Below are 13,057 nucleotides of genomic sequence, written 5' to 3'. Positions count from 1 at the left end.
CATAACCCCACGAAGAAAAACATTTCGTGAAAAAAAAACAACTCTAGTAAATAGTCAAACTCATATCTGGAGTTTCTCATGAATTGTTCCAATATTGTTTTAACATCTGTAACTGAAGAAGAAACAAAGAGCATGAATATTCTACAAAAAAAAACAGCAACCACCCGCAAAACCAACCAGAACCTCAAAAATTGGAACAATTAAAATATTCGATTTTACAGCTTTACAACCAGATTCCTTTAAAAATGAATGCAATGATAAAACAGCCACTGGTTTGGAAAAAAAGGAACTGTGGGAGAAGGGTATAACTTGTTAGGTTACGGTAGTTGTCGTGACGGGACCTTCGGCCACGGCCACCGGCTTTCTCTTCCAGAGCTCCAATGTTTCTGTACCAGAATAATATATGTCGTATCTAATAAAACAATTTTCAAAACTAGCTTTCCTGAAACTGAATGTTTATCTCCCGTTATTCCTCCCCGTCGAGAAGCAGCTTTCATTCTTTTCCGCCTCTTCCCGTTTTTCAGAATTACAATGAATTGCCTCAATTGTTTTTGCATCAGAAGTAGCTGTCCTTCTCCTGCCTTTCCCTCCTTCTTCCCGCCTATTCCATTGACGCAACAAGATCGGTCTTCTATTTATGCATTTATATCAGAAATGAACATGGAAAAGAATCGAAAGAGAAATAGAGAGACAAAGAGTACCTGATGCTTGCTTCTTCCCCCTCTTCAAGCTTATTCAATAGGAGGGAAATGGAGGCGGAGCTTGTTTTTTGTACAGGGCAGGAAACGATAACATTGGCTTCGTCTCATCCTCTATCCTGCCAAACCACCAAAACGCCAGAAGAGCTTCTAGATCTGTCTAATTCTCTTACTAGATGACAATACTATTACTTCTTATAGCTTTTATTGGGTTCATACCATTTCCTGGTATCACCTGTTAATTTTGTATTCGTTATCCTAAATGTGTTATAGATGTGGAAGCATGTATGCCTGGTTATGAAGCAGAAAGAGATCGGTTGCGGGAGCATTTAGGAATCGAATGGATACAGAATGGCCTTGCGAAGTCAGGTTAGAAGTTATTCAGTTGAAATAAGTCGTTGTTCTTGGGACACTAGAATTCTGTTTGATATGGTAGACCCTTGATTGATCTGGGTCTCTTCTGTGACTAGAAAAATGCACTTGCAGTTGTTTTCCTTTGTGCATTTATCAAAAGTTTCCAGCTACTCTTATGAATCCTACGTACAAAAAGTATTGAATAACTACCGTATTTCTTCTAATAGAAGCCATCAAGTTTGAGCTCAATCATCTCAATTCCGGTGAAAGATATCAAAACTTTGTTAACTGATAAATTATTCATCGTAATATCAGCAATATGTTGTTAGTTGACAAAGTTTCAATGTCTTTCACAGTAATCGAGATAATTAAAAAATTAAATAAATAAAAAATTTTGCCATCACTCTTCTGAAAGTTGTGTCATAAATAAGACCGAAATAATTCTAATGTACTTTTGATTATACTAACTTCAACTTCATAAATATATGTCTTCTCTAAAAGCCTCTCCGGACTCTCCAGACTGCCACTAAAAACACCTCAATGATCGTTCTAATGTCCTTCTGTGTCTCATTTCTCACTGATAGTGAGTGATAACGATTATCCTTGAACAAACACGTTTTTTTGGTTCCTACCCTTCGTAATCCATATCAACGTTATATCATCCTAAGGCAGATGTTACGCCATCGGGCGATGAGTGAAAAAATCGGAGAAAGCCTAATTCGGGGAGGCAAAAGGAAAGATAAGGATCGGGTGGATGTCTGAGTCAGAGACAAGACAAGAACAGAATAAGCATACAGACAATACTAACAAGCAAGAATTAGGATATGTTTTGATGAGATTAGTTTAGTACAGCAGCAACAACAACACTGTAATAATTAGAAATAGAAAAAAAATAAATGAGAAGAAGTAACTCAATCGGAAAAATTTTAAATTCTGGAGATTCATATTGCACATTTTTCCTGCTACGAAACAACCGGGGCTGTGGAAGAGAAACGCCGGTGGCCGTGGCCGAAGGTCTCATTGCGATAACTACCGTAACCTAACATTGATTGATTTTTTACATTGATTGTTTTTTTGATTGATTTTTTGTTTTTCACTGCATTCCGTTAATTTTTCTGTATTTTTCCAAAACAAAAAAAAGTTGACTGAGAACGTAGGAAAAACGAGAAAAAAATTCGAAAGCAAAAATAATTTTCTAACTACGGTAGTTCGGCTACCAGATTCCCTCTCCAAACGCTCCGATTTTTTGTACCAGAATAAAAGCTGTATTATACTAGGAAATTCTGTAATCCCTGAAATCGATGACATTCTGGGTGCAAAAAATGACACTCTTCCTTTGCTGTTATTTGATAATTTCAAATACCGTACACCATCTAATAGAAGACCACAGAAACCACCAACTTTGAGCTCATATATCTCAGTTTCTGTAAAAGCTATCAAAGAGTTTGCGGGTTAGTCCTTCTTAGCTTCGTTTTTTACCATTTTCTTTCCCCGGTTACCATCACTCCTTATTTCTTCAAATCCTTCGAATAAACGAAAAATATATAAGTTTATCATTTGATAAAATGTTTATTATAATATCAGAAATGTTTTGTCAGTTGACTACTTTTTGACATCTTTCATAAAAGCAAAGATACATAAGCTCGAAGTTAACGGTTCGGGCGGCCATCTATTAGAGTGTTTACGGTAATATTCTTAGTTAACAATAATTGAGAGGGTTTGTTTTCATTACAGTTTCTTTTTTCTAAATTTCAGAACATAATAATTCCATCTCTAACAAATCCGGAAACCAAACTTTTTGTTCCCAAACTAAAACAGAAAACCAAAAGATTATCGAAGATATCGTTCACCACAATAATGATGAATAGAATCCAATTAACAAGAAGATACCATCAACTGCCACTTTCATATTCTCTCGAGAATCTCATTCAATTTTCTCCCAATTTAGGTCTATATTAATGTCTTCGTTTCCTCTTCTTTTCTTCTCCTCTCGCCTACTTTTTCGCCTATTGGCAATTCTAAAATGAACCGAACCTGTCCCTTGAAACCAGCTTTTCTCTCTTCTTTTTCATGACGCCAATTGTGTTGTATATGGTCAAGAGAAGGACCTGGGAAGATGAAATTGACACATCTTTTTTGGCTTTTAAGATTGGTGTGTGTACACAGAGAACATGAATCAAAGAGTGGAAGGTTTTGGGTAATATATGCGTCATCCAAAGAATGAAGTCATAGGGGAGAAACGAAAAAAGGTAGAATATGAACAATTGATAAGTGTATGACAAAGAGATTGCTAAATATGAAAAATAAAAAGCGGTGGAAAATGTTCCGAGCTACGGTGGATTTTTGAAATTTCACTGCGAGACCCAGAAGCCAAATTATCGAAACCTAATCATGAATATACTCATTTTGAAGGGTTTGCGAAGTTACGTTCAATGATAAAATTGTCACTTTAATCCGACAAAAACTGGTTGAGTTAGAGTATTGAACCCAAAATTTCAAAATTTTCCAAATCTAGTCATGTTTATGCTCATTTTGAAGTTCTCGACAGTACAAATGGAATAATACATTTTTGAAAAAATATCATAAAAATAGATCGAGTGAAGAACCACATCTGGATCTTTATTCTTTGAGCCAATTTATATCTGTTCCTGCAAATAATATCAAAAAGTGGTCAACTGACAAAATATTTTTGATGTTATGATTAACATTTTATCAATTGACCACTTCTTGACATCTTTAACAGGAACCGAGATATATGGGCTCAAAGTTGACGACTTCGAGTAATGGGGGGGGGGGGGGGGCGGTCCATTAGAGTGTTCACAGTAATCCAGATAATCTTCAAACTGTATTTACAGGATGGACACCAAAGAAACCAATTCGACACTCATCTGACTTGAACTGTGACTTCTCTCATCCGGAAAAATGTCAATGGAAGAATATGGCTGATGAGAACCAATTGGATTCAAGAGTAATATTTTTTCAATTTCTAGTTTCTCCAAGAATCTCCAAATTTTAGGATTTCTATCTATTCGAGAAAATCGATTACACCGAATTCCCAGTTCTTCGTGTTGGTCCCGGACCATCGAAAATTCAACAAGGAGACAAAATGATATTTGTGGGTGATAAGAAACGAGAAGAGCAGCATGCAATCTTCTACTCATCACCTATCAATTGTCAGAATTCGACTGGAAATTTGACATTTACGTAAGAACAGAAACTTTTAACTTTGACCCAAATTATCTCGGTTCCTGTCAAAGATATAGAAAAGTTGTCAACTGATAAGTTGTTTATTATAGTGCCACAAAAATTTTATCAGTTGATACATTTTTGATAATCAAGCTCAAAATTGACAGTGTGGGAAACCTTCTATTACAGGTTATACGGTATTTCAAAAATACTTGAATTACAGATACTGGGTGTACAATAGCGCACGAGTCGAAGTGATTTTGTTGGAAGACGACGGTAGAGGAGGATATAAGATGATTTTCGATGATCCATCTGAAGAAAAGCCATACGTGGATTGTGGAACTATTCAATTGAATACAGAATGTCATGCTGAAATTCCACCAAGAGACAAACCATTCAGGTACTTTTCCTTTTAAAAAAATATTTCAAAAAATAAAGTTCAATTTCAGAATTGGAATCCGTGCATACGAAATTTCGAATACGGACGGATCGTTTGTGATGATTGACAATATTCTGTACTCGGCTAGTTTGTGTAAAGTTGGAAGTGAGTTTTCGAATTTTAGATTTTTGAATATTGCTTGAATTCAGTTGACGTTGGAGATACTTTCAAATCAAATGCATTGGAAACGGGAGCAAGTGGAAAACATATCGATACTGCCGCCGAGCTTAAATGTGATAATTTTGACTCAAAGTGTAGATGGAGATCTGGAGGTGATGCTATGGTGGTAAGTTGTTTCGAAAGGCTTGATTACGGTAAAACCTGTAATAGACGGGTCCCTAACTTTGAACTTGGGGCAAGCAATTTTTCTCCGTCCTTTTCAAATATATCAGAAGCGTCAACTGATAAATTGTTTAGCATAGATCAGAAGTGTTTTGTCAGTTGATAAATTTTTGATATATCTTACAGAAACCGAGATAGTTGAGCTCAAAATTGAACGTGTAGGGCCCTTCTATTACAGGTTTTACGGCATGCTCCGCTGAACCCAAACTTGAGTACTTCTTCAAAAATGAAATGTTAAGATGTGGCGCCGTTCGTCATCTGCTCTCCCAAGTCCTCTTCTACTGAATGCCACCGGAACTACAGTAGGACCACGTGGCGGATATGCGGTACTGTATGTCGAACAAGGAACACAAAAGAAATCATTGGATATTCTGAGATCTGACCCTATCACTTGTCAGAGTTTGACCGAAAATGAATTCACTTTTAGGTAAGTTTCAACTTTTTATAGTACCCATACTTTCCTCATTGCAGATTCTGGGAATTCGGGCAAATTGAACTGGAAGCATGCGCTGTCGACCTGATGTTGAAAGATATTGAATGCGTCCCTATTCCACGTGGAAGCTCACCGGCAAATGTTAAATTGACATTCAGAAAAGCAACTAAAAATTTCATGGTGAGAAGGAATTTTAGAAGCCCACCGTCAAATTTGAGCTCATTTATCTCGATTTCTGTAAAAAATATCGAAAGTTTGTCAACTGACAGAATATTGTCCATATCTTGTTAAACAATTTATCAGTAGACAAATTTCGATATCTTCACAGGAATCGAGATAATTGAGCTTAAAGTTGATGGTTTAAGTAGGCTTCTATTAGAGGAAGTACGGTAGTTTATTATATTAATTTTTCAGATCATCATTAGAGTTTCTTCTTTGAATTCTGATTTTGATAACATGGTGATTGTTGATGACATCTCCTATAGAGCAACACTTTGCACTGACGCACTGTCTGTATTCGACATCGGAGATTCTTTCGTTTCTACTCCAATGCTTTCTCTTCTTCTGAGCCGAAATGTGCATACAGCTCAAGATCTATCTTGTGATTTCTCAAAGAGAGCATCTGCATGCCTTTGGGGAATGTTGAATCAGGACGAGGACTCATCTGATATTGCATCAAACACATGGACAGTTGGACATGGGCCATTGAACGATGAGAAGTTGTATTCATTGACTGGAATTTCTGAGATTCCAGAAGGAGAATTCGGATTAGCAAAATTCGAAACTGGAGGAAGCGCAGTTCTTCTGTCAGAAGTCGTCAGATGTGCACTTGATAATGTGCACGTTCAATTCAAATTGTGGACTACTGGAACTGCTAAAATTAAGGTATTTAGTTCCTGTAGATGATTGTGGAAAACTATCCAAAATCCCGAACTCTTTCAGGTTTGCCTTGTCGAAGAATCCTCCCCATCACTTCTCGATTGCCAAGATGCCAGCAGTGGCGATGTGGTTGTAGATCTTCCACGCATCCGTCGTCCATTCCGAGTTGCATTCTCGGCAGAAGCAGAAGATCAAGGAATGGTTCTGATTGATGATATCATTGTGACTGGTCAAATCTGTCCACCAACCGCTGCCAAGCAATTCTCATCGAAAACTTTCCGACCGACTGCTGATATTCCAGACCCGAACGTTTGTAGACTACTGTCATGTGATTTCCATCTGGGACATGCTTGCCTCTATGAAAGTTCACAAGTTTCTAATTCTGCTATGCACGGAGTATGTCAATTTTTTAAAAATTTCCATTTTTGAAAAACGAATTTCTCAACTTTCAGGTAGCCAATAGAAAATTGAATGCATTCTTGACTCGATCAAAACGAGTTTTCATTCTGGAGTCGCCACAATTCCGTCTGAATACCGTAGCACGCCTTCATTTCGATTATAGACTACAGGTAATTCTTGAAATTATTGTTTTATATTTCTTCTGTTTTGTTATTCAAGGGAGACGCCAATTTGTTCATTTGCAATGACAGTGGAACGAAAGAATTGGAAAGCTGTTTCAAGGTAGAAGGACGAGAAGGAAACGATTACATTGAGCTTCTGGCCAGCGATACAAAGGTATTTGAAATTGAAAAAAAAATTTGACATTCATTTTCTTTCAGGTTTACATAATTTCGCGGCTCTCTGAAACTGGAAAATCAGGATCTCTTGAAGTTTCGAAAATCGTTTTTACTGACACAAGTGATCAGACCATTTGTTAAATTATTGCTTTTTTGTTAATTAATTTTATTCTCACAATGCCATAATTGCAGATGCGCCTATCTCTGCTCACTTTTCCTTCTCAATTTCTGTTGTGCAATTTGAAAAAATTCCCCCTCTCAAAAACCGGTTGTAAACTTAAATATCATTAATTGGCTTAATAAAAGTGATTTCATTTAGTTAATCAAAAAAGTGGTATTTTTTCAAACGGATCAAGTGGAAAGAGATGATGAGGTACGGGGACATTGTGTGTGTGGGAATCTATCAGAAACCCCCACAGTGCAAATTAAAACCATAAATAAATACGATTTCCGTTTACGAATGAACGGAAATCAGAAGTGATAAAAAATAAATAAAACTTTTACAGGATGGGGGAGGGAGATGGGGGTGCGAGAGAGAGAGAAACATATAAACATCTTGTTGAATGCAATTTAGAAAGCATAACGGATATACGGAACTTCGACGTCTTCATCATTGGGGTCAGTCATCATTGGCTCCAGAACAATTGCGCGAACCGACTCGTGAAGTTTTTTCTTGAGCAATTCTTCGTAGACAGCTTTCACTCTGAAAAAAAGACAATAAAAGTCAACACTATGGAAAGGAAAACTGACTCAGTCTTGAGTCTCTCTTCTTTCTTAGCGCCATTCATAAAGAACGAGAAAAGAAGGCACTGTCCAGCGGACAACATCGACATCTCACAGCCTCCAGTCTGTTTTTGAACTTCGTCAATGAATTCCTTCAAAGTGAGCGGTCCTTGAATGTCGATTCTATCCCACAGAGTAAATTCTTTGTCCACGTACTTCTTCTTCGGAGCGAGAATTGGCTCTGCGGAAGAGAAGAATGGCATCGACAGATTGAGGAAAGTGTTCTTGAAGCGCTCGACTGGGGTTTTTGGAACTCCGTTAGCGTCAACGACCTGAAAATATATCGTGAAAATATGAAGTCAATGAAGAAAGAAATGCCTACCTTATAAAGTTCGACACAAACGAGACCAGCAACTGCGGCAGTAGTTGTTGCGATGGCTGGGATGATTTTTCCAGCAATCTGCTTGGTTTTCATGCGATCGGCTGGCAAGATGTCATAATTTTCGGCACGAAGATTGGATGCAGCAGTAATGAATTCCATATGATGATTGGAATCGTCATCCTTCTCGAAATCGAGACAATTCAACTTGTTGGTGGCTTGCACGTTCAAAGTGGCAAGTTTCAACTTCAATGATTCGATGGCCGTATCATCATCAAGTCCAAGTCCGGAAGAGCCTCCTCTCTCGTTCTGTTCCTTAGCCTCAGCATCAGTTACAGCAATCTTGACACCCGAACGAGGTTCAAATGGTTCAGGGTTGATGGACAATGCAATGCGAATGACTTCTTCACGATCAAGAATTGGCTTAACACCATACATTTCCGCTCTGAGAATAGAAGCTGCGTAAACAAAGTTGAAATGTTCTTCCTTCGATGGATCGAAGTTCAAAACATGTGGGCAACGTTTGGCTCCTGACCAGAACTTGGCTCCAGAATCAGTAAGTTGATCTGGTGGGAACGAGTGAAGCATTTGAGCGATTGCGTTGTGATACAGCTCCTGGAACTGATTACGAGCCCAATGAATGCATTCTTCGGCAGAACTTGGGCGTCCATCGATAAGAGCGTCTTTCACTTTCTGAAGAATATCAATCTGTTGCCCAGAGATAAGCTTGTTGATGTGATCATTGAAAGCTCTCTCATCCGACAGGAACTTGTTAGCCATTTCTCCTGGTTGGGCGAAGAAAGTTTCGAATTGTTCACGGGCCCATTGAATGGTGTGTTGAATTTCGTTGGGGAAGTTCTTCAGCGTGCAGACTGGAATCTCCTTCTCTGGTGGATCACTTGAAGAGGAGTATGACTCGGTAAGGTAAGGATAAACGACTTGAGTGTTTCCTTTAGTACCCATAGTTCCCGACTCGAGGAGTGGAAGACGATAGTACACGCAACGACGGTCCATGTATCTTCTAGCATCGACATTATCGAGGGCATTAGCAACTCCGTTCAACTCTCCAAAGAAGTCATCGTTGAAAATGTGTTCAGTGTCGACGCCCACACGTTCAGCAAGGGCCTCAATGCGAACATCGGAGTTGAATGAAGTGACAGCACGAGCGGCGCATTCAGATTTTTTGCCCTGAAAAAAATATTTGAGTTATTCCAAGCAAACAGATATCAAAAACTAACCCCAACATCTTTGCGTCTGAAAAGGAACTGTCTGTTGAGATTGGAGATCTCAATTTGATCCATATCCGTGATTTTTATGAGACCGCCTTCTCCACAAGCAACTCCCATCATTGCCAAGTTCTTCAGCAACTCGCATCCAATAGCTCCTGCTCCAACGACAAACCATCTTTGATGGAAGAGGCACTCTTGATAAGGCCAACCGAAAACTGCAGCTTGACCATCGTAACGTGACTGCCGTGGTTGACAGTCAGTCTCCGACAGCTTTGTGTTGTCGAAGGAAGTCCAATCTCCTGGCAGAGCTTCGACATGATCCAAGTGCAGCCATTGCTTTAGAGGAGTCATGTGGTGAGTGACTCCCTTCATTGCTTCTTGTGCGGCTATTCCTCCAACAACAGAAGAAACGGTGACGAGATTTCCAGCAGCAGAATAGGAGAACAGCTCGATCAATTTCTCTGGAATTTCTTCAGTTCCGGCTGGGATGAACGACTTCAACAATGCAACATCTTCCGTCGAACGAGGAGCTGGAGACCGGCCATTCTTTTCCTCGAATGCGTAGAGAGCAGTCCAGAGAGCATGAAGATGTGCTGGATATTCGAACTTAGCATAATCCCATATTCCGAATTCCGGTTCTTCCAAAGATTTCTTGAATGGAGTATGCGTTACAGAAATCGGAACTTTCACTTGACGGCATCTTCCCCCTTCAATGTAATCGGGGAAAGAAGCAGCGAACTCTCCGATATTGAATTTTGAAGCATTTTTGACTGTGATTTTGATTGGTTCACATCCATTGATTCCGTCGAGACCTTTCACTTCGGAGAAAGTAACATGATCTCCGTCTTCCAACCCGTGGAACAAGTTTTCCAGTGTGGTAACTTCACCCGTTGTTCGATCAATGTGCTCAATAAAGAACTCGCGAACTTGTTCTCCAGTTGTATCATCAATTCGGAAGTTATCTCCAAAATCGTTGAAAATGTAGGAGAAAACACCACGAGCATCAGCAATGAGAATTCTGCGGTTATGAGATCGGGTCCAACTAGATACTTGAAGCTGTTGAGTGCGCGTAGCGTCCGTAAGCACAACGAGCTGAAAACAGAAAATTGAATCACACAAATCAATAAAAAAGTCTTACATCAAAATTTTTCACAAAGTCTTCGGTGAGATCGGCGGTGGATACTTCAACGTTGACACTATCATTAAGCTCAGCAAGTCGTTCGTAGCAAGCAGTTGCTCGATTGTGTCCGACATCAGCTTCTCGGAGATAATACTGTGCCGAAAGATCAGTCCATTTTGCAAGCTTGGTATCGTGGATAGTAACGTGTCTAACTCCACCGAGAACGAGATTCTTGGCAATCTCCACTCCGACAGATCCAAGACCCGAGATCAACACTGAGGCTGTTCGGAGATTGACCATTGCAGATTCTCCCAAGGTGTAGCTGAAAGAACCTCATAAAAGAATTCTAATGCTTTCAAAAACTCACATTTGGCGAGAATAGAGGTTTTTGTCAAGAAGTTCATCTGCGTTGCCCCCATTTCCGCCTGCATTATTGCTGGTATCCATCTTCTCGTCTTGGCCTCCGTTATCGGTAGATTTAACAGTGACTTTTCCGGATTGCTGTAAATAATTACAGTTAGACATACACGTAGCAAACTATGTTATCATGACACCATCCTGGATGGTACATATCCTATGAGAACGTGGATTGAGCGAAATGGAAGGATTACAAAATATGTCAAAACTATTCCGTATTACTCAGGAATCGAAAGGAAAGTACGCGAAAAGAAGTGTGAGAAATAAGACCTACAGCACGAAGAGACATCGTTGCGAAATGAAAAGGAAGCGCAGGAATGAAAAGTGTGAGAGACGCAGACGACGGCCAGCTGGACAGTTGAACCGCCCATTGGTGTTCTAATACAAACCCTCACCTAACAGGGAAGAAATACAAAGTACCCACATTCCCAGAAGAGCTATTGATTGAATATATTCGATATTCCAATTTTTAAAAAAAAAATCAAGTATGAGTAGGACGAACGAAAAATGATGACTATGAGAGACATAGAGTGGAAGAGAAAACCAAGAATTGACAAACACACAAACTCACAAATACAGAGAAATTGAGAAGAAAACAATTGCTCAAAAAACCTATCCAAATCACGGAAGTTTAATTGATGATCAATGAGAATCCATGACTGTACAGAAAAATTTGCCCAATATGCCTACTTGAAACCCACCTTTCTTAGCTTGCGCCGATCTGGATAGAATTGCCTCAAATAAGCCGTATACATTGCGAAGAAACAAATTCCAATAAACAAAATGCGCTGATGATTTCAAAAAGCAGTTGTTTTCATATCAGTTTTCAGAATCACATCTACTAGTATTATTCCCCCGTTAGGAATGAAGCAGCATATCTGCTATTGCCCCGTTGCCACAGCAACATCTCCCCTAATTTTCTGGGTGGATGGAGATCAAAAATAGAAAGCAAGGGAGAAATACCGAAGTTTTTCTAATGAGAGTCATCCTCTAGATGAAAAACTTTTGTGTTATCATTCTGGCTACAACAAAATGTTCTAAAACAGCATGACCTCTCATAAGTTAAAATTCTCGTTGGTCTTATACGATCGAAACTTCGAGAAAGTTATATTGTCATGGGCCCACCTTTGAATACTCATAACATTCACTAATAAAAAACTGATAACACCCTAATAAAAATTTTTGTAGTTATATTCGCATCAATCCAAATTCAAAAAAAAGAACGAATCCGTCTATTTTTCAACTACAAATGAGCTCCACTTACATCGTGTCCAGACAGCGTTTGTTGCTTAGAGGAATCAACGGACTGTCCGTTTCCGTTTTTCACAGTCTCGTCCTCTTCCCCTCCCTTGGATCTCTTCGCTGGAGGATAATCATTATCTCCTTGACGCTGCTTGCTAATTGAAGCCTTCGTAGAGGCACTGTTGGGGGACGGTTGCTCAAGGATAGTAGTCATTAATGCAGCAAGATTCGAATCACTGAAAATAGTCTAAATTGGAGATGTCCGAAAGAAAGATTTGAATGAAAAGTTCGAGAAATCATAAACCCAGAAGTAAAAAACTAAACTAGTTGATGGTCCTATTCTAGAGCTGAACATTCTTACATTTGAGTAAGAAGGGTGCTTACAAGTAATATGAAAATCGATAGACAATGATTCTGGAAAACTGCGGTTACGAAACAAAACGAAACTGGCCGAAATTGTACGATTTTATAGAGTTTTGAAACGGATGAGATAATCAAGGTAAATTAACAGAATTCAAAAGATATTTTTTCTCTCAAAGTGAGTGAATGATCAGACAAACTCAAAGGTGGCAAACGAAAACGAACGAAAAAGAAAAATCGCGCCGAGGACCCTAAAAAAATACCAGTTCGTCAGAGCGCTCTTGCATAGATCAACTGCGGTTCATGAGTTAGATTAACAAGTCTATCCACACAGGAAAAACCGGAAGCTCTTTTGTTATAAAAAAAACGAGAAGAAAACATTTTTACTGCTTTGAAAATCAATACATGTGCAGAACAAATTCTACATATACTTAAACCACCCAAGAAGTATGCAAACCTGTATCTGAGACTGTATAGAACATAAAAGGAAAACAATATTATGTTTTTCTGTTGAAAAAC

At 38.9% G+C, this 13,057-nt stretch overlaps 2 protein-coding genes across 2 annotated transcripts; one reads left to right on the top strand and one right to left on the bottom strand.

The window, feature by feature from the left end:
• Window positions 1-985: 985 nt before the first annotated feature.
• Cbr-mam-2 lies at window positions 986-7,209 on the top strand (the record flags this gene model as incomplete). Its single annotated transcript, XM_045235753.1, has 13 exons — window positions 986-1,067; window positions 3,908-4,041; window positions 4,069-4,256; window positions 4,462-4,638; window positions 4,688-4,782; window positions 4,827-4,963; window positions 5,259-5,446; window positions 5,491-5,632; window positions 5,867-6,337; window positions 6,395-6,727; window positions 6,784-6,900; window positions 6,950-7,066; window positions 7,111-7,209. The coding sequence occupies 13 exons, from the start codon at window positions 986-988 to the stop codon at window positions 7,207-7,209; spliced, it is 2,280 nt and encodes a 759-aa protein (XP_045092399.1).
• A 429-nt stretch (window positions 7,210-7,638) lies between these two features.
• On the bottom strand, window positions 7,639-12,392 carry Cbr-uba-1 (the record flags this gene model as incomplete). The annotated part of the gene is made up of 7 exons (XM_045235752.1): window positions 7,639-7,771; window positions 7,819-8,123; window positions 8,174-9,358; window positions 9,409-10,491; window positions 10,538-10,841; window positions 10,887-11,020; window positions 12,192-12,392. The coding sequence occupies 7 exons, from the start codon at window positions 12,390-12,392 to the stop codon at window positions 7,639-7,641; spliced, it is 3,345 nt and encodes a 1,114-aa protein (XP_045092398.1).
• Between the last annotated feature and the right edge of the window lie 665 nt (window positions 12,393-13,057).

This window comes from Caenorhabditis briggsae, assembly GCF_000004555.2.
Source record: "Caenorhabditis briggsae complete genome, chrIV, whole genome shotgun sequence".
Lineage (NCBI taxonomy): Eukaryota > Metazoa > Nematoda > Chromadorea > Rhabditida > Rhabditidae > Caenorhabditis > Caenorhabditis briggsae.
This window is presented reverse-complemented; position numbering and strand designations above follow the sequence as displayed.